The sequence below is a fragment of the Panthera uncia genome, chromosome X, assembly GCF_023721935.1.
Source record: "Panthera uncia isolate 11264 chromosome X, Puncia_PCG_1.0, whole genome shotgun sequence".
NCBI lineage: Eukaryota > Metazoa > Chordata > Mammalia > Carnivora > Felidae > Panthera > Panthera uncia.
The window spans coordinates 55415398-55437281 of NC_064817.1; the positions used below are offsets into that span (position 1 = coordinate 55415398).

The window sequence follows — 21884 nt, forward strand, 5'->3', positions numbered from 1 at the left end:
ATCAAAATGGATTTAAAAAAATGCTATCAAAAAAATGACTTTTGTAGAAATGTAGAAATGGAAAAGCCAATCCTCAAATTCATATGGAATTGCAAAGGACTCCAAATAACCAAAACAATCTTTAAAAGAAAATAAAGTTGGAGGACTCAGCTTCTCATTCCAAAGTTTATTACAAAGCTATAGTAATTAAAGCAATGTAATCCTGGCATAAAGATAGATATATAGATACTTACCTGGCAGGGGAGATACCAATATCACGAAAGGGGTTTTCCCAGGGCGAGGCTTATCCATTGTACTCTGGATGTGCTGACTCCAGCGATTTCCCCAAATGTGGGAAACTGGACTACATAATTTGTGGTAGTGGGTGACTGCGTTTGCACTTCCCCTAAAAAAAAAAAAAGATAGACATATAGACAAATAGAATTGAGAGTACAGATATAAACTGAAATACCTATGATCAATTGATTTTCAACAAGGGGGTAAAGACTGTTCAATGGGAGAAAGAAGCCTCTTTAACAGATGGCAATGGGAAAACTAGATATTTAGATGCAAAAGAATGAAGATTGATCCCTACCTCATACCATTTACAAAAATTAACTCCAGAGGGATCAAAGACCTAAAGTAAGTGCTAAACTGTAAAACTCTTAGAGGAAAACAGGACAATCAACTTTCATGATCTTAGATTTGGCAATGCATTCTTAGATATGGTATCAAAAACTTGGACAACAAAAGGAAAAATAAACTGGACTTGACCAAAATTAAAATTCTTGAGCATCAAAGAACATTATTTTAAAAAGTGAAAAGAAAATCTATAGGTTGGGAGAAAATATTTGCAAATCTTATATCTGATAAGGTTTAATATCCAGAGTATATAAAAAAACTTTTATAACTTAACAATGAAAAGACAATCCTATTAAAAATGGGCAAAGCATTTGAAAAGACATTTCTCCAAAGGATATATACAAATGGCCAGTAAATACATGAAAAGATGCTCAACATTGTTAATCATTAGGGAAATACAAATAAAAATCACAGTGAGATCCCACTTCACACCTACCAGGATGGCTATCATAGAAAAAACAAACAGAAAATAAGTAAGTGTTGGCAAGGATAGAAGAAATTAGACCCTCATACATTGTTGGTGGGAATGTAAAATGGTGTAACAGATGTGGAAAGCAGTCTAGTTAGTTCCTTAAAAGGTGAATCATAGAGTTTCATAGCAATTCCACTTTTTGGCATATACCCAAAAGAACCGAAAAAAATAGTATCAAACAGGTACTCTTACACCAATGTTCATTGCAGGATTATTCACAATAGACAAAAGGTGGAAACAACTCAGTGTCCATCAACAGATGAATGGATAAGCACAATGTGATACATAATGCAATGGATTATTACTTAGCCAATAAAAGAAATGGAGTTTTGATACATGCTGCAACATGGATGAACCTTGAAAACATTCTGCTAAGTAAAAGAAGCCAGACACAAGAGGACAAATACTGTATGATTCCACTTATCTGAAATATCTAGAATTGGCAAAGTCATATGGACAAAAAAGTAAATTAGAGGTTACCCGGGGCTTGGGCATGGTGGAAATAGGGAGTTACTGCTTAATGGTTACAGGGTTTTTGTTTTAGGTGATGAAAAAGTTTTGGAAACAGATAGTAGTAATGGTTGCACAATATTGTGGATAATAATGCCAGTGAATTGTACACCTAAAATTGTTAAAATCCTAATTATGCCATACATCTCTTACTACAAAAAATAATTCCAAAAAGTGGTCAATTAACCCAAGAGAAAAAAGAAGTAGAGGCTGGAAAAAACAAAGAAAAGACATAGCAAACTGAAATCAGCTAGCAAGATGATAGATTTTATTTAAATGATATCAATAATTCTGTAAATGTGAAAGATCTATACATACCAGTTAAAAGACAGAGATTGTCGGGCTGGATTAAAAAGCACAACTGGGGGTACCTGGGTGACTCAGTTGGTTAAGTCTGACTTTTGTTCAGGTCATGATCTCACAGTTCGTGGGTTCAAGTCCTGCATCAGGCTCTGTGCTGACAGCTCAGAGCCTGGAGCCTGCTTCAGATTCTGTGTCTCCCTCTCTCTTTGCCTTTCCCTCACTTGCACTCTGTCTCTCTCTCTCTTGAAAATAAATAAAACATTAAAAAAAACACAACCCAACTACATGCTCTCTACAAGAAACCCACTTTAAATGTAAAGAAATAAATTAAAAGTAAAATGGGAGAAAGATATACCATACAGATATTATTATCTAAAGTTGACCTAGCTATGTTAATTTCAGACAAAGCCAAGTTCAGAGCAATGAATATTTTCAGGGATAGAAAGGGACATTGCATAATGATAAAGGTATCAATTTTCAAGAAGATATAACCATCCTAAATATGTATGTACTTAACAAGAGTTTCAAAATTCATGAGGCAAAAACAACTTAAAGGAGAAATAGACGAATCCATAATTATAGTTGAAGATTCCAACATTCCTCTATCAATAATTGATAGAATGAGTAGACAGAAAACCAGTGAAGATATAGATAATATGAAGAACATTATCAACCAACTTGAACCCACTGACACTTATGAAATACTCCACCCAACATAATACAGACCTTAAGTGCACATGGAACAATTACGAAGTTAGACCATATTCGGGGCCATAAGAAACATTTGGCAAATTTGAAATAGAAATCATGCAAATCAGACCATATTGGAATTAAACTAGAAATTATCATTGGGAAGATATCTGGGAAATCCCCAAATTTTTGGAGCTTAAAAAGTATTCTTCTAAATAAGTCAGGGGTCAGAGGAAATTCTCAAGGCAAATTTAATAATATTTTTAATTAAATAAAAATGAAAAGAAAACATATTGAAATTTGTGGGATGTAGCAAAAGTGGTGCTCACCAGGAAATTTATAGCATTAAATATTTATTAGAAAAGAAAATCTCAAATCACTAATTGAGAGCACATGTAGAGGAATTAATATAATGATTGACCATGAAATTTAAGCTGGATAGGGAGGGAAGTGAACACATGAAGGGAAGTGGGAGTGGCAGGTTTAATGAATGGGGCCATAGTACTGTTAGGGTGGAGAAACAATAACATGGGTTAGAAAGGAGGCAGTGTTAGTTGAAAAGTGGGATGTTTGAAGGTGAGAAAAGGGAGGAATAGGGTTTTTTGTTTTGTTTTGTGGTAGTAATTATAAGGTCAGTGGTATGACCATGTGGGTTAGTGGGTTAGTGGGTCAAGTAGGGTGGAGGGCAAGATATTTAGGGGAGAAGAGGTTAAGGAACTGAGAGTCCAGACTATCATTAAGATCATCTATGTGCATACTGCAATGACCCAGAATTATGACAGGAATAATGTTGCAGGGAGTAACAGTGAACTGGGTGCTAAAATCTTCAAGGAAGCAGTGTGAGTCATCCAGGGGTCAGTGGTTGCTCTGAGGACAGACAGTGAGTGATTTAATCTGAGGACCCTCAAAGCTGGGGATTGTTCTTGAGGAGGGAGGGAGGAGAATATCCTGGAAGTGAAAACAAGGAGGATACCTTTGACACTTCCAGGCCTAGTGGTGCTAGAGGTGTGGGAGAGAAGACAGCACCATTTAAAGAGGGTTTCAGGGACACTAAGGACCGTGGAGTTTAATTTCAGTTGAGGGAGAAGATGAAGGGAATATGCAGAGACGCAGTTGCAGAGATAGGGGAATTGGTGATAGCTGTCCATGCATTCTACAAAGCATAGTAGGAAAGGGTTTCAGAAGTTGGGGAGGAGGGATATGGAGTCATAAAAGCAATACACAGAGCTGTCAGACTACACTCAAAGAGAGGAATGGGTCTTGGGAGTCTTAGAGTGACTGACATAAATAGATAAAAGCCATGTTGAGGTTATTTATGATGGTTTCAAGATGAATAGTAATGGTCAGGCCCTGGGAGTGAGAGGTGGTGGTCTGTATCAGTCATGGTTCAGTCAGAGAAACAGAACCAATAGGAGATAAAAATATATAAATATGGTTTATGTGATTGTGATATACACAGTTGAAACTTGAATACATGTTTCAACTGCATGGGTCTACTTATACACAAATATATTTTTGATAAATACAGCACAGTACTGTAAATATAGTTTCTTTTTCTTATGATTTTATTTTTTAAGTGTTTATTATTTTTGAGAGAGAGAGAGGGAGAGAGGGAGAGAGGGAGAGAGAGAGAGAGAGAGAGAGAGAATGAGCAGGGGAGGAACAGAGAGAGAGGGAGACACAGAATCCCAAGCAGGCTCCAGGCTCTGAGCTGTCAGCACAGAACCTGATGCAGGGCTTGAATTCATGAACCGTGAGATCATGACCTGAGGCAAAGTTGGATGCTTAACCAACGAGCCACCCAGGCGCCCCTCCTTATGATTTTCTTAATAACATTTTCTTTTCTCTAGCTTCCCTTATTATATGAAGACAATATATAATACATTTAACATACAAAGTGTGTGTTAACCAACTGTTTATATTATTGTTAAGGCTTCTGGTAAACAGTAGTTAAGTTTTTGGGGAGTCAAGAGTTATACACAGATTTTCTTTTTTTAAAAATTTTTTTTTGAGAGAGAGAGAGAGAGAGAGGCAGAGAGAGGGAGACAGAGGATCTGAGGCAGGCTCTGCTTTCTCATCACAGAGCCCAATGCGGGGCTCAAACTCACGAACCATGACATCATGACCTGAGCTGAAGTCTGATGCCTAGCCAGTGAGCCACCCAGGCACCCATACATGGATTTTCAACTGCATGGGGGAAGTGTCAGAGCCCCTAACCCCGCATTGTTTAAGGGTTAGCTGTACTTTGTCTGGAATGTATGATCTTACAATTGCATATAGTGATTGGATAGCCATTTTTAATGTAAATATGGAAACTCAGCTGGGATGTTTGGAGACTGTTCTCTAGGTAACTCCAGGAACTGGACTTACTAAGAAGTTGAGCAAATGTCCATTTTGATTCCTCAAAGTCATGATTCTGGGCTAGATAGTTAGCAGTAGTAGACTTGTACTTATTTAAGATATAGCTGAGATGGTTGGAAAGTGGAGCAACCCATACAAAAGAAGTAGATGAGGTCTGCCACTGGTTATTGCCACAAGTTTGTAATCCAGTTTAATCTAATAAATCCCTTCCTCATGTATTGGCTGAGAAAAGACTTGATAAAGAAGTTGAGACATCTGAATGTCAGGAAGCATTTGGTAAATTAGAAGGCAATTGAGTAAGAGACAAGATTTAGACTATTCCTGATTATATTCTTTGTAAGTACAGAAACTTTGATGCAAGGGCAGGAGGCTCTGTCCCCTCAGAATGGAGAAGGGAGAAAAAAAAATGTACCTTCCTCTTTTATAGTCAGGAAACCACTATTTATACTGCTCTTTTGTGCCAAACACTTTACGTACACTATCTCATGTAATCCTCAGAACAATCCTACAAGGTAAATATTTAATAACCACAAAGGCATAGGCCCTGATCAATCAGAATGGATGCCTTTAGGGGTGCTTGGGTGGCTCAGTTGGTTAAGCGTTCGACTTTGGCTCAGCTCATGATCTCTGATCTCGAGCTTCGTGAGTTCCAGCCCTGCGTTGGGCTCTGTGCTGACAGTTCAGAGCCTGGAGCCTGCTTCAGAATCTGTGACTCCCTCTCTCTCTGCCCCTCTCCCGCTCGTGCTCTGTCTCTCTCTGTTTCTCCAAAAATAAATGTTAAAAAAAAAAGAATTGATGCCTTTAGACAATCAGTAGGGCCATACTCATGCACATCAATTGAATATTAGTCTTGTCTATTTTATGGATGAGCAAATTGAGGCACAGTGGGTGTTAAGTAACTTGCCAAGACACAGAGCTAGGGAGCTGGGGATTTGAACTCAGATCAGTGGGTCTCTAAAGCCTACATTTGGCTGTGACCACTATGCTGTGCTGCACAGCTTCGTACTAGAGAAGGAAGGAGAACCACATGTCTAACCATATTTGGATGCCTGATAATGCTGACATGTTACTTATTCAGGTTCCCTAATTAATCCAAAGCCCTGATCTGTGTAACAACTCCCAATTTAAAGTTGTAGAGATGGACATGGCTATTACCTAATGCAGCCTTAATAGCATACACAGAGAAGGCATGTCATCATGTGATGGACACAGCACATCCTGGAGAGATTAAGGACTCTTCCTTACTGCTTCAGGGTTTTGTGGGGAGACAGGAATTTGCAGGGGAGGGGTGCTGGTTGTTAGGTCAGGAGTAGGATAGTCAGGGAGTGTCCCAATATGATTTCTTGTGAGTAAAGCAAGCCTGTTAGAATAAAATTACCCATTGAAGGCAGCAACATCTGAATGTTCCTAACTATAGTCTCTTCCAGACCAGATAGGGAGGGAGTGAGGGAAAACAGGATAGTGGAGTGAGGGGTGGTGGACTGGTGGTGAGGGGGGAACCCACGTACAACATGAGGATGAGAGGCTGAACAAGAATGTGTTCATGTTCTGCTGAAATCTCCTGTAGTTTCTTTCAAAATACCACAAATCTTTTCTCGCAGTTTCATCCTGGGCTCAGAGTCAGGGCCAAAGTTCAAACAACATCAAAGTTTATTTTTGAAATAAAGGTTTATTTCCTCATGGAATTCTTGAAGGGTTTGCCCTGCGTGTGTGTGAAACACTGAGTCTGGGCTGGAAGGAATTTATTTTAGGTCCTTGAGCCGTCTTCAGCTTACACGCCTATTGCCTAGGAGGTGATTGATGGCTGTGTAAGTTTCCAGTCCGTCCCTGGAGGCCCAGCTCTGGTGCACAGCCCTCCCCACTCTGAAGGCTGCCTCAAGGGCAGAAGCCTGCTCCGGCTTCTCAAATCTTGAGGCATTGATCCCCATCCTGCTCCCACTCTTTTCAGAGTATGGCATTGATTAGCACGGGTTTTGTCTGCATTGTTAATTGCATCGTGGGATCTCTTCTGATTGAAAAGCTAAAAGCTGCTAGTTTGTTTTCCTCGGGCTACTTTATTAGGGCCTGTCTGAGGAGATAGTTTGCTTGTGTTCTTAACTACAGAGCCAAGCATTGATACCAAAAAGGGTAAACAACATTAAAAAAAAAAGTCAATCTGGTATTTGCCAATCCTGGTTAGTTTCTCTTGGTACGGACACTTAGCACCAGGGAACAAGACGATGTTAAAGTTGGGACTGAGGAACAGCCTTTATATCCCCCTACTGGCTGTGTGTATATACATATACATATACATATACATATACATATACATATACATACATATGTATATTCATTCATAAGGAAAGCATCTGCACAGAGTCTCGTGGCAAGAGGGTACTGGGAGTGGAATGTATATTCTTGCAACTTAGATAAAACAATTGCTTGACTGGGGCGCCTGGGTGGCTCAGTCCATTAAGTGTCTGACTCTTGATTTTGGCCCAGGTCATGATCTCATGGTTCGTGGGATCGAGCCCCGCATCGACCTCTGTGCTGACAGCATGAATCCTGCCTGGGATTCTCTCTCTCTCCCTATCTCTCTCTGCCCCTCCCCTGCTCATGTGCGCGCGCTCTCTCTCTCTCTCTCTCTCTCTCTCAAAATAAATTAACATTTAAAAAAAAACCACAACAATTGCTTGACTATAGAGGAATGTCACGGAGAAAACTGGCATTGCTGCTTGGCTTTCAAGTGCTACCATTTGTGGAAATTTGAGAGGTAGCAACATGGGGGCACCTTTCTTGTTTCTCATCCTGAAATAAGACAGGGCTGTACTGGCAAACTGGGTAGGTTGCATGTTTGCTCATGACTTTTCATTTCGCAGCTATGGCAGCTGCCAGCTTGAAGGAAGAGAAGTGGCATACCCTATGTTACTTATTTATGCCTTCAAATCCAGTTTTTATTGAAGTTTTAGGTTCTTAGCAGCAGCTAGTTAGGCAGGACAGAAGGTGGGAAGAAGAGCAGAGGCCTTGCTGGTTGCGGTGGCCAACTCTCCTATTTCCCTCCTACCTCTCTGGCCACCCTTTCCCAGTCACTGCTTCTAGACCAGACCCACCTCCAGTTCCACAGGTGGGCCCAATTTAGGCTTAGTTTGGAACTCCAAGCACAGCGACAGATGAGTCGCTCTAGGTCTGGAGTCTGGGAGTTGGTGGATGGGTAGGAAGCATCCAGCATTTTCAGGTGTGGCTTGGTTGTTAGGGGCTTCTCCTTTCTCCCCTTTGCACCTTCCCTCTCTCTCCCTCTGAATGCACAGTGCCTCGGTTTATAAGCATATTGAAGCAAATGTTGAATTCACAGAGCACTTTCTGGCTACTTGGCCCTGGGGCTGTGTGTGCAGATGGGACATAGGAGTCTTGCCCTCCTCATTTGCCTCTTCCCATTGCCTCCAGATGAAAAGTTCTCAAGCATCTCCTTCCCCACATCAGGCAGTGTTCTGCTACAGAATCCACAATGACTCTCTACTAACCCTTAGGCCAAGTTAAGTCCTTTAGTAAAGCTCTTCATAGTGGGTTCTTTTATAATCCAGCTTCATTTATTCATTCATCAGTATACATTTTCTGAGTACTACTGTGTGCCGGTCACTGGGCTTGGCACTTGGCACACAGAAGTGAGTGAGACCGACAAGGTTCCTGCCCTCATGGAGCTAACAGTTTAATGGGAGAAGCCGGTATTATTATTTTTTAAGAAAAAATTTAAGTTTATTTATTTGGGGGCAGACAGAGAGAGAGAGAGAGGGAGAGAGAGAGAATCCCAAGCAGGCTCTGTGCCATCAGTGTGGAGCCCGACTCAGGGCTCAAACCCACAAACTGTGAGACCAAGACCTGAAATCAAGTCAGACACTTAACTGACTGAGCCACCCAGGTGTCTCCATGATATTGTTACTGTTAAACAAGGATGATTGTGCCAATGCTGTGCTGGAGGGTGATATGGGAGTATGGGACAGAACCCTTCGTCTTAGCTTGCTGACCCACCCTGGATGGTGTGGCTGGAATGTGGCACTTCTAGAACCCTGACTCTCCCTCCACAGACCAGAGCCAGGCCCCTTGCTCCTTCCCCAGAGGCTCTCTACATAAAAGCCTGCCTCTTGCTCAAGGTCTTAGTTTTCCTATTGGGAAGAGCCTGGCAATAAGAAGGAAGGTGAAAACTTATAGTCTCTTGACTTCTTCCAACAGTACATGCAGTCTGCCGGCTCTGGTCCTGGGAAGGGAGGAGGGGCTCTGTTCTGAGGTGGCCCCATTGCAAGTCCTTGATGTTTCCTTGATGAAAGCCAGGGCCTGCACACTGAAGAGGCTGGAGTGAACAGACTTGGCTGGGGGGGAAGGGTGTGGGGCCAATGCTGATTTGCTTGGAGCTTGTTATTATAGAGCCTTGAAAGACTCATCAGCTTCAGGAATCAAAGTGAGGTCGGCTCAGACACCAGGCCCAGCCCAGGCCTGCCACCCTCAGGCAGTGAAGCTTTGCCCACACAGTCTCTTTCAATCTGCTCGTACCTCATTTCTTTTTCTCCCCAATGAAGATCAGTCTAAACAGCCCATAGGTCAAGGAAAAGTATCCCTGGAGAGTCCAGCCAAGTCCCTACTTCCTGCCAGTCAGTCTTTTGGCTCAGGTTTGAGTTCGCCAAATACAGGATTTTGAGTCCTCATTCTGCAATTGGATTTCACAGTTCAGAAAAGGGGTTGTCTTTTGCCCATTTGTTTCTTATTTTGTTGCATCCACACGACTCCTGAAACAGAATGCTACGGGCACCAGTGACAGTCACAACAAAGTTTATTACAATGAGAGGCAAGGCCGACCGATGGGGACCAACACTCTTGATAAGAGTGCGGCCTCGAACAGCCGGGGTACAGAGTTTTTATAACCGATCACATCGTTTTATCATCACCTGGGAACAGAACAAAGAAACAATTTCCAGATGAGTTAGAAACAGTTGCCTAATGAGGTGTTTACTTTAGACTTTCTGCCTCTAAGTTGCAACCAGTGGATCTCCTTGACCCTGCCTCTGATGCTCTTTTCTTTGAACTTTTGTTTCCTTGGGGCACCTGGGTGGCGCAGTCGGTTAAGCGTCCGACTTCAGCCAGGTCACGATCTCGCGGTCCGTGAGTTCGAGCCCCGCGTCAGGCTCTGGGCTGATGGCTCAGCGTCCGACTTCAGCCAGGTCACGATCTCGCGGTCCGTGAGTTCGAGCCCCGCGTCAGGCTCTGGGCTGATGGCTCGGAGCCTGGAGCCTGTTTCCGATTCTGTGTCTCCCTCTCTCTCTGCCCCTCCCCCATTCATGCTCTGTCTCTCTCTGTCCCAAAAATAAATAAAAAACGTTGAAAAAAAATTTTGAACTTTTGTTTCCTTAATTGGTGAAGCCTAATTTACAAGAGTATGAGGCGTAATTTATAAGAGTAAAGCAAGGCTGTTATCTCTTAACCTTCAATGTCAACACAAAGCTGTTATTTTTCAAGCTAAGCATTAGCCCTACACTACAATTTAACCCTTACAATTTTAACAGAAAGGACTTTTTTAGTATCCATGTTCCACTTTACTGAACAAGGAACATGGGTAATCAGATTACTTTTAACTAGTTGTAAGGCCTTTTTGAACTGCCTTAGGGACAATTCTGTAAAGGAATGAATGAACAGGCCACACTCAGGATCATTAGCACAGACACACATAGTCTGTTCAAGGTGTTTTATTAATAGATTATGAGGAAGGGATTATACGGATCGGAGCATTTTTAGCAGGAAAGATATAAGAATTACCAGAAGGAAGAAATGGAACCACAGCAATGTCAAAGTGGCTTAGGGGAGAATCAGATGGTAGCTCAGTGTGTTGAAAATAAGTGTTGAGAGGGGAAACTCCCCAAGTGCAAAGGGACACACACATAACTCAGGCACTCTGGTTTTGAGGATGTCAGTGTCTCCCTCTCTTCTAACTTCTACAATGGAGAGAAATTGAGGCGTGACTACAGGGTTTCCCCGCACTGAAAGCATATGCCAGACTGTTCCACGGGTATCTCAGGAGCCCAGTGCTGCCAGAGCTGGAGGTAGCTCTGGGCTCTCTTTTTGCATAATGTATGGAGCTGCATCCCTCCGCCTGAACTGCATCTATTGTTCCAGAGAATGGGTTTGTATTCATTCATTCATGGATTCATTCATTCCAGGGTCTTTAGAGCAGTCCAGGCACTGTGAGAGTACCCAGAGACACTGCCCTTCTGAGCAGTCCAGTAAGATAATTGGTTCTTTCCTCCTCATTCCCAAGCTCCTGGGCGCTAGAAGGCTGTACTCACAACTTAGTCTAGCCCGTGTGTGACACCAAGTACATGTTTGGGAAAGGAAAGCTAGATGAATGAAATCAGACCATTCGGTGGGAGCGGGTGCGCTTGAATTTTTATTATTTATGAAGAGAAAGTTTAAGTTAAAGAAACAAAGCAGAACACAACTTTAACCATCAGTACTGGGACTCGAGCTCTGCAGGAGGACACGGGCACACATACTGTACCGAACATCACAATCCCCCACCCCACCTCACGCAGACATTCCTTCTTTCACGCTGCAGCTCGCTGTTTTTACTCCAACTTCCCTTTCCCTCCTCTCCCGGATCAAGCGTTAATCTGCGAATCTCTGACCGCAAAAAAAAAAAGAAAAAAAAAAAAAAAAAAAAAAAAAAGGTGGGTGGGGGGATCCCGAAGTAGGGAGGAGGAGGTGGAGAAAGGCGGGGAGGAGGAGGAGGAGCCCAGCGAACCGGAGTCAGAGGGACTGGTGGCTTCGGCGAGTGTGCAGCCCCGGGGGGAACAGCGCTCCAGGCTGGGAACCCGCCAGCCCGCCCACCCGCCCGGCGTCTTCGGCGCCCGCCAGCTCGCGGGCCCGCGCCCGGGGCCTGTTACACCCGGAGCTGGGGCCGCCACTCGGGCGCTTGGGCCAGGGGCGCCGCTCCGGTTGTGTCGGCGGCGCCGCCAGGCTGGTTCCCCGCGCTCGCGCCCGGGATGCCGTTCTACAGGCGCACGGTGGTGCCCCAGCGCCTGTGTCCGCGCAACCCGCCGCAGCCGCTCACCGAGCTCCGCGACGTGAGCCACCTGGCCGCGCTCAGCCTGCTCCGGCAGCTCGCCGACCTCTGTGGCCACTCGCTGGCTCTGCTTGAGGACCTCGAGGGGCACCTGCTGGCCCTGGGGCGCCGCACAGACAGCCTGTTCCGGCGAACGGTGCGCCTCCGCCGCCGCCTTCCCTGCCGCCTGCTCGGCCCAGAGAACGACGAGGAAGAGCTAGGTAAACCGCGCCTGGGAGCCTCACGGCCCCTCGTCTACCCCGCCTCTGGGGGCGCCAGTGATCTCCGTCTCTGCGTCCCCTCCCGGCCCCTCCTCCTCCCTTCCCGACCCTTCCCTCCCTTCCCCTCAGCGAGTGAGGGGATCCCTTTTCCTGGACTCCCGACCCGCCGCTCTCCCTCTGGAACTTCTTGCTCCTTGACCCTGCCGCGCCGTCCTTAGTGGCCCTGTGCCCTCGGGGCTCTCAGCCCTGGGGTGCGCGGCCACCTTCTGGGGATCTGGTTGGGGGGCAAGGCGGGGGGACCTGTGGGGTTCCTGGGAGCCACTGGGTCCGGGACGGCTTCAGCGCCGTCCCCAAGGCCCGAGGCGTCCACGTCTTCGCGGCGTTGGGAACCAAATGGCCGCGCCGCTGGCGTCTTTGCTCGGCCGCTTCGGAAAGCGCGCGGGAGCCGCAGGCCAACTACGCGGCCGCAGGAGCCTAGCGGCGGTGCCTTCCGGATTTAAACCTGTGCGATTTCGCGCCGGAGCGTGTTCGCGGCTTGCTCGCGGAGGAGTGTCAGAGCGCCCTCCCGCCTGCTTCTGCCCGCGATTTCGGGGTCACTGCGCCAGGAGTGGCCCGAGGGGTGTGGGGGAAAGGAGAGACTGCCTCCAGCTTCGCTGACCCCTACCCTTAGGGTCTGGCTGCACGGATTTGCTTGAGAGAACCGCTTAAAGTGACTGTCATCAGTTTCATGATTCCTTAAGGAATTAGCCGTGCCTGAGAAACCCAGTGGTGCCCTGGCTGAGGACTCAGGACCCGTGAGAGGGTAGGAGGGCGATGCGAGCCTTTGACCCTGACTACTTTGGACTCCAGCACTTTGAATGGGGAATCCTTGCTCCGTGGCAATGCAGTGATTCCTTAGAGTGTGGAACTTTTGCTGAAAGCAAGGGGACTGAATGTGCTGGAAATGCTGACCACAGCTGGGGCATGCCAGGTACCAAGGCCAATTGGCACACCAGAAAGGGGAGAGAAGGAGCAGTGTGACCAGAAAGTTTCAGATGGAGGCAGAAGATGGCTACTTGCTGACTTCTGAGTGCAAGACTCCCGCTGCCTTGGGGAAGGATTACCTGGGCCAGCCCCTCTCCCTTGCAGACACCACCTTGCTCCCACCCGTTTCAGTAGGACAGGACTCAGAGGTCCTGGGACCTCCTCTTTGGAAAAGGTCTCTGACTTCTGAGGTAGATGGTGGAGGTCACTAGTGTAGAAAAATGAACTGGGTCATGTGTGAAAAGGAAGGTGGAAGACGCAGATGACTGCCAGATGGAATGTAGACATGGGACTAGAAACCTCTGCATGGCAGGGGACCAAGAAAGCTGGGGCCCTAAGTCTGGTTAGTTCTCAGTTAACAAAGAGGGTAAGAAGGTCAGTGTTGATTTTTTTTTTCCTGAGGTCCCATTGACTACTGACTACCAGGATTAGCCTAGGAGAAATTTGATCAGTCAGCTGGGGGAGTAGTTTTCAAAATCCCCACACAGTTTACAGAGAGCCACCTACTGAGATTAGCTAGGTAAATTAAGGACAGAAGGGAGGCTCTGCTTTTCCAGCCTATACCTTTCTGTCCACTGAATCAGAGCCTTTTCCACGTGAGGAAAGGCATGGCTTCACCGAGTCACCTTGGGACCTAACCCTTTCCTGTGATCTGATGGTTTAGAAAAAGATGGCTTTGTGCAATGGATATGTTTTAAAGGAAGGGGGGCAACTCTTAGAATAAATTGCATTGTTTTGGTTTCTTTGAGAGTGGCCATTTTTGGTGTGTCCACTGGCCTCTCTGGGAACGAACATGTTTCTCAGCTGAGAGCCACTGAGGGGTCTGCTGGATAAATGGAATGTGGCTGCCCTAATTTGGCAGGAAGTTCTGGTTTTCCATTTTCTGGTCTAATGCCCTACCCTAGATTCCCCTTTAGGTTCCCACTGCACACTTTTCTCTTTAGGTGCTTTGATTGCGTATCACTTAAATTAGGCCTTCTCAGCAATGATCTGAGCATAGGTACCAAACACAAAGAGTTTTGGGGAGCATAATCAGTGCACCATCTGGCCACCCTCTTGTCGTTCAGGTATAAGCTTGAACAAGGTGTTCAGCAGGCTATGTATTCTATTTTGACCCCAAATAAATATCCCCCTCCCCCCCTTTTTTTTTTTTTTTTACCATTATCAGGTCTTGTTTTTTTTTTCTTCCCTGTGCCTTTTCTTCTAGCACTCCTACTTTTTTACTAACCATTTTGCTGGTGGTCAGCGCTCCCACTCAGCATTTTACCCTATATATCCTCCACTGGCTGGATTTCCCCCAAATTCTTCCTTTGGCTATTTCTTTGACCATGGGGGACAGGAAAGACCTGGGAAGGAGGGAGGAAGGTTTGGAAGCAACATAACGGGAGTGAATGACATCTGACAGGTCAGCAGCTTGTAGCCTTCCTGCAGGGACAGCTTGGCTGTCATCTATGGGAGCCATGGCAAGTCAGACTGGCCCTTAGCCTTCAGGCTTGCAGAGACCAGACTGCAGCCTTCTTCCGGGGGCCCTGAGAGGCAGCAGGGGGAGGGCAGGGGGAGGAGAGAGAGATAGAGGAGGAGAAAGTTGATGCTAAGGGAGTCCAAAGTGCTCCTCTCTACAACCGGGGGTCATACCCCCACCATCTTCAAGGTTACAAGGGTGGGACTGGGCTGGGTTGGTTGCCTGGCAACACCTCCTCCTCCACTGAAGGCTGTTCTTTGGTAATTTGAACCCCTTTGAGACTGCCCTAGAAGCTCTTGTAACTGGGGTGAGGTGGGGGATGGGGGTTGGAAAGAGGAGAGGGTGTGCTACGGGAATGCACCAGGCTCCTCTGGTTATGGATTTGTAACTGTTGCCACACCCTTGGCGTGGCCCTGCCTATAACTAGAAGGTTTTTTCCTCACATCTGGCTTTGAATGTGACCTGTTTTATTGCATTCGTGTTCTGTACTCTTCGTCTCAAGAATGGCATGGCCAAAGCCAGAGGGAAACAGCTCCATGCCTGCTGCAATATGCTGAGAATCCAAGCTTTCCAATTTCTCCCTCAGAGATCCATTTAATGTTTGTAGGTGCTTAGATGATAATTACAAAAGCAATCAGGCTATTGGCCTAGGGGTATAATATCTCCGAAGCGAGCAAAGAAGCCACTGAAGCACTAGATAAATCTAGGTATGTTTAATAACACTGGGCCCTATCGTGTTACATTAGCCGATGAACTTAATGTGGGGAAGATGCTCTGTTCCTTCTTGCAGTTGTTTTGGCTTGAATACAGCCCGTTGAGTCGATGGTGGAAACTCCCTCTTCATCTTTACGTAAAATTCCTGCCTTCTGATTTTCCAGCTTTGTGGCAACTTTGGCTCCAAATCAGAAAGGACAGCTGGTTTGTTTATGTTTAAATCATAATTACAGTGCAAGGGGAGACTATTGTAAATCTATATGGAGATGAAAAAATGAGAACTGCATCTTTAGACCGCAGCCTATTTACCATTAGATGAGGTGTCATGGACCCTGAATCGGACCATCATTGCTACTGAGGAGGGAATATGGCCTGCTTGAGTTGAATGGAGCAGGAGGAACTTTGGGGACTTGCAACAGGCAAGTCATTGCTACTGAGGAGGGAATATGGCCTGCTTGAGTTGAATGGAGCAGGAGGAACTTTGGGGACTTGCAACAGGCACTTTGCCAGAGCTCACTTTGTCTCGGTCTTACCTGTCATGCCCAGAGACCCTTGGGACAGTGGCTTGACCAAGTGGGGAGGGTAAGCAAGCCCATTTTCTTTTAAATACCATTAAATTCCTGGTCTGCTTCGTGGTATTTCCTTGTGTTGAAAACATCTTCCCTGGAAATTTTGACACCAAAATGTCCTCTAGAATTTCCTCTACTTTAGAAACAAGAAATTTAATCTTTTCCTTTTTAGAGACACATGAACAGCTAAGGTGATAAAAAGCATCAGGATGACGGAAGAGTAGAGTAATAGGAGAATATTCAAGTTATGGCTCTTGGGCTCAACCTTGACCTTTGTGAGGTTGATTAGGCGTCAGGAGGAGAGTGGTGACTTTGCATCATTTGTCCCTATACTTCTCTGGTTTAGGTGGAGTTGGTTTATGCCACGTGGCACAAAAATTTGGTCATTAAGGGGTGCCTGGGTGGCTCAGTTGGTTAAGCGTCAGACTTCAGCTCAGGTCATGATCTTATGGTTTGTGAGTTCAAACCCCGCATTGGGCGCTGTGCTGACAGCTCGGAGCTTGGAGCCTACTTCGGATTCTGTCTCTCTCTCTCTCTCTCTCTCTCTCTCTCTCTGCACCTCCCTGTTCACACTCTGTCTCTGTCTCTCTCAAAAAATAAACATTACAAACATTACAAACTTTTAAAATTAAAAAACAAAACTTGGTCATTAACCATATGGGTGTCATAACACTTGACTACTGAGGCCCAGAAGAAGGAAGGGACTTGTCCAGAGGCACCCAGCTGGATCAAGACAATTAGAACCCCTAAGAGTTGAAAAGATTAGAGTGTCTCCTGATGTGTAATTCCAAGTAAAATGTTAAACCTTCAAATAAGAAGTTATATTTTGAAATTATAAGAGTTCCACATGTATGTTGAAATTAAAATGGCTTCTTAAAGATTTTTTCATTCTCTCTCTATTTTGTACTCCTGTTGTTGGTGGTCTGAGTGTATACTTACTCTGCCCCTTGGGGAATGTGGCACTGGCTAGGTCACACAGCAGATAAATGGCAGGAAGCCTTGATCTAAAAGCCGGGCCTTCTGACATTGAAGCCAGTGCTCTGTAATGCCAAGTTCAAAATCAGTTGTTCACTGAGAGTCACTGCCCTGTCACTTTTTCTAGCTGGAACTTGTCCAAGATGAGGAATGACTCTGGCTACCTTTGCAAAGTGAGGGATGCTCTGAAGAACCAGCTCCCTCTGGTTTCTGCAGTTGGGACTTGGTGGGTGAGCAGGAGGTGGAGAAGAGGAAAGAAGGTCAACCTTGCTTCATGTACAGAATAGATGTGAGGCAATGGGCTCCCTTGTTAAAACATAGTCTCCTTTAAGCTTTGAGTGGAAAATAGCTTAGAAAAAAGAATCTTCAGGTGGGAAGGGATGGGTGGGCCAGTGACTCTGACACCGTCTTCTGAAGGTCACCTTTCCAATGGGGTGTTTTACTCGTAATCCTTCTGTCATCTTTATACTTGCTATTTTCCCTGATAGCTTTTAATCCAATTGTAGACAGTCCTTGTCACACACCCACATCATGACTATTTTCTGTTATTATAGCAGAGACTGGTTGGCATTTCCAAAGGCACTTTTATTAAAAAACAAAAAACAAAAAACAAGGAACGGGAAAGTAAAACTATTACCGAAAATGTATTTAGCGTACACATTCCCAAAGTATGGATTTATTATTCTTCAGAGCTAAAGAAGCTTAACAGGATTACTAGGTTTGCTACTCTCTGTACCATTTCTGAGGACCTCAAATCACCTTATCCTCAGATCATTACTTTCTAGACTTGAAAAGAGGGCACAACTTTGTCTGAATCCCATCTCCTTTCCCCCTCTCACCCTTGTGCTGAGTGCTAAAGACTCAGAGGTAAATAAGACCCAGTCTCTCCCTTCAAAGAGCTCCCCCTGCAGAGGTGGGTACCATCTCATTTCTTACCACATCAGCACATGATGCCAGGGCATCAGGTCCTCTCCTTCCCCGGGTGAGGGAGAACTGATAACCAGAATCAGGACCCTAGTTCACACCCCAGAGGATTTTCCATTCAGTCTGGTTCCATTCAGTCTGAGTCCAAGAATGGAATTTGGACCTTTAGAATCTGCTGTGGTAAAAACAAAAATAAAAACCAAATAGTGACGGGCTGCTTCTGTGAATTTAGCAATGCTTTTACACAAATCCACAGATTTGAAATTGATGACCTTATGTTTACATATAGGCAGGGTAGTGCTTATTCAGTAGGTGGATAATGCTTGGTGGATCTGTAAACTCACAGACTTGTGGTAACTGCACGGCCCTTTAGAGTCTTCTCCTCTCAGTTGGAAACCACTAGCCTAACTGTAAGCTCCTCAATAGAAAGTGAGCTCCTCAAGGGCAGAGATCTTCATCTGTTTTTACGGCTGTTTCTCCAGCCCCTAAAATAGTGCTTGGCATCTAACAGGCACCTGATAAATGCCTGTTAAGTTCAATTCATCCCTTTTTTCTAGTCATCATTTATTTATTGTGCACCTGATTCTGGGCCCGGTCCTGTGCTGGTTTCTGGGGATATAGAGCCTAATTGGAATGCAGCCCTACAGTCCAGTGCAGAGAACATCAAATCATTGTACTGCTGGGGAGGCAAGCCTGGGGGTCAAGGGAATGCAGATGAGGTGCCCCTGACTCAGCCTGGAGCTGGTAAAAGCTTCCAGGAGGATGTGAAGTCTGAGGTTCCAAGGGTGATCTGGAGCATTCCAGCTGAAAAGGAGGAGGAGGGAATTCCTGGCTCAGGAAGTAGCTGGGGCAAGGCCCTGGATAGTGAGAGAGCCAGTGGGGGGGGGGGGAGGAACTCACTCAAGCGATTCAGGAGGAGAGGGTGCAAGGCTCCTCTTGACTCAGAATGAGCCCTCAGCTGGCAGGTGGGGTTGGGAAGCCCTCACATCTTGTTTGCTGGCCAAGGAGCTGGATACCCGGAGAGTCTTGGGAAGGGTAAAGTGAAGTTGTAATGGTAATTATGGATTTTCTTGATCTACACTCAAGTTTTCACTATCCTTGGGCAGATGAGACCTACTTCACAGAGCTAGGTCCCGGGTCCCCCTTGAGAAGTCCAGGCCAGGAGGGGCTCCAAGCCATAGTGAGAAAGAAAAAGGGAGAGAAAGCAAGAGTCTACCTGCCTGTATGGCCCTGGTGTGTGTATCCAGTTGCACTCTAAAGCTGAATGTATTATTCATGCCCCTTATTTTTTTGTGAGTAGGGACATTGGAGGTTTGACTGTATCTTATTTTTTCTTTCTAAATAGCATATATTCTTTAAAAATTTTTTTAAAATATTTATTTTTGAGAGAGAGAGAGAGAGAGAGAGAGAGAGAGAGACACTAGAGCACAAGCAAGAGAAGGGATGAGAGAGGGAGATGCAGAATCTGAAGCAGGCTTCAGGCTAGAGCCTGATGCAGGGCTCGAACCCACGAGCTGTGAGATCATGACCTGAGCCGAAATCGGATGCTTAACTGACTGAGCCGCTCAGGGTGGCCTTAAATAGCATAGATTCTTTTTTTTTTTTTAATTTTTTTAACGTTTATTTATTTTTGAGACAGAGAGAGACAGAGCATGAATGGGGGGAGGGTCAGAGAGAGAGGGAGACACAGAATCAGAAGCAGGCTCCAGGTTCTGAGCTGTCAGCACAGAGTGCGACGCGGGGCTCGAACTCACGGACCGCGAGATCACGACCTGAACCGAAGTCGGTCGCTTAACTGACTGAGCCACCCAGGCGCCCCTAAATAGCATAGATTCTTAAGAATGGCTTGTCATTCATCTAGGGGAAAATCAGAAAAGAAATTTTTTTTCTTTGGAAAATGGACTCAAAGAGAAGATGAGGTGGAAAAATGATTCAGCTGTTTTTATTTTGATTCAAATTTGCTTCTGAGAAGAGTGTAATTAACTCCCTGGCAATTTGTAGTCTGATTCCAAGTATCTTCAAAATAGCCAAACTCATATTATCCTCCCCAACTAGCAGGCCCTGAGGGGAGTGAGGTCTCCTTTATCAGCAGGCCTCGGGCTCTCTATCAACAAGCCATGTATCACAGTTATCAGCAATTCCTGTGCTGGTGTTATGAACTCTTATCCCTTTTGATGCAGTAATTCTACTTCCAGGACCTTATGCTATCAGATATTCTGGGAAAAATGTTTGAGGATGTTCACTGCATATGTTGGTTCTTTATAGTAACTGCCAAAAAAATGAAAATAACCTAAATAGTCAACAGTTGGGGCATAGTTATATAAATTTTGACAGGTCTATATGCTAGAGTATTATACAGCTAAGAAAAATCATGTTTGAAACAAATAGATAGCGATACATAGAAATGCACAAACTAATGCTAAGTGGAGAGTCTGGGTATAAAATTGCATGCATAAGATTATCCAAAATAAAGCACATATATATGGAAAAGAAAGTGGAGGGGCAAATGCAATAATGGTAACAATGGTATCTCAGGGTGATGACAATGATAACACAGAGAATGATGGTTAGCTTTGTGAGTTTATGGGAGTGGGTGTTATTTTTTTCTTATGCCTTTCTGAATTTTTCAAAATTTCCTAAATGAATTTGTATTAGTTTTAATAAACAGGAAAAAAAAACCAATGAGTGACATGTTAAGGAAGAGGATCTTGGGATTTGGAAGCAGCAGCTGTGCATTTAAGTCCCCCTTGCCCTAGCACTTATTAGCTGACTCTGGTGTCTCTGAGCCACTATCCCTCATCTGTAATGCTACCCAGTTCAGAGGGTTGCTGTGAGGATCCAAAGTGATGTAGATAAATTGCCTGGTGCATACACTGTGATCACACACATGATCACTAAATACTAACTTAAGAAGCTTCTGTTCCACGAAGCTGTTTGAAATCCATGGAGGGAGGTACTGTCAAGATGAAGTTATAGTAAGAGTGGTTCCTAGACAGCTCTGAATTGCAGCCATTTTTCCCTTTTCCAGAATATGTAAAGAATGATTGTGTGCCCAGGGAGGAGCAGCATCTAGCTTTTGAGGCTGTCGGCTCATCTCTCCCAACCCGAGGGTTTTCCTTTCCTTTGACCCCCCCCCCCGCCTTCATTGTCCCCCACTGACATCTGTTCACTGCCTTGCCAACCAAGGGAGAAAACATTGTTTGGAACTGAAGCCGAAGCACCACCGAGAATCCTGGCAGCTATGAGATGTTTATTGTCACCAAGAATATGTGGTGCTGGCTGACCACAGGACCCGCCAGGGTGGGATGCCAAGGGGGGATTCTAATGAAGTGGCAGAGGATGGATGCAGGCTGCACAGCGAGGCAGCATCCCCTGCCTTAGGCAGAGCTTTTATCCAAGTGTCCTGCTGGCTCTGTTCACCTCTTCCCTTGGGATGTCTGCATGGCTCCTGGCTTCACTCACCAGTTTTACAGAACCAGCTTGGTTTATGGGTGAAGAAAAAACACCTTCTCACAACACTTATGGGGCCTAAGGTTGTTTCAGTGACACATTTGGCAGTTTGCCTGAGGGTCCAACAGGCCTAATTCCTACCAGCATGGATATGGAGTGAGTGAGCATCTGATCTCACGACTAGGCAGCCTCAAGGTCATGGACACACCTTGGAAGTGTCTACAATGTGCTGGAGCCACCTGGAACTTCAGTCAGTCCTACTCTCTGGGTAGAATCCTTCACACCACTTGTCTGATTACATTTTTTTTCATTTTTTAGTTATAGCTAAAAACAAGTAGACCTAAAATAGACCCTGGCAAATCCAATTTACTTGGAGAGCTTAAAAAATTACTAATGCATGGCCCCAACCCATACCAATTAAACCAGAATTTCAAAGGGGATGAAGCCCAGGAGCTAGGATTTTTAAAAGGTCCCAAGGTGATGTACAGCCAGGGTTGAGAAACACTGTTATGGTATAGATGGTTAA

At 45.1% G+C, this 21884-nt stretch overlaps 1 protein-coding gene and 1 non-coding gene across 3 annotated transcripts in view; both read left to right on the forward strand.

Annotated features, from left to right (window-relative positions):
* Positions 1-225: 225 nt before the first annotated feature.
* On the forward strand, positions 226-389 carry LOC125932486 (U1 spliceosomal RNA). The gene has a single exon (XR_007460646.1). It is a non-coding gene; the product is annotated as a U1 spliceosomal RNA (small nuclear RNA).
* Positions 390-11733: 11344 nt separating this feature from the next.
* Positions 11734-21884, forward strand: part of NHSL2 (NHS like 2) — a 273340-nt gene continuing 263189 nt past the window's right edge. For both annotated transcript variants that reach the window (XM_049643959.1, XM_049643960.1), the window contains exon 1: positions 11734-12241. In XM_049643959.1, coding sequence (XP_049499916.1) covers positions 11962-12241 — 280 coding nt within the window. In that variant the 5' untranslated portion in view covers positions 11734-11961. The remainder of the gene's footprint in view (positions 12242-21884) is intronic.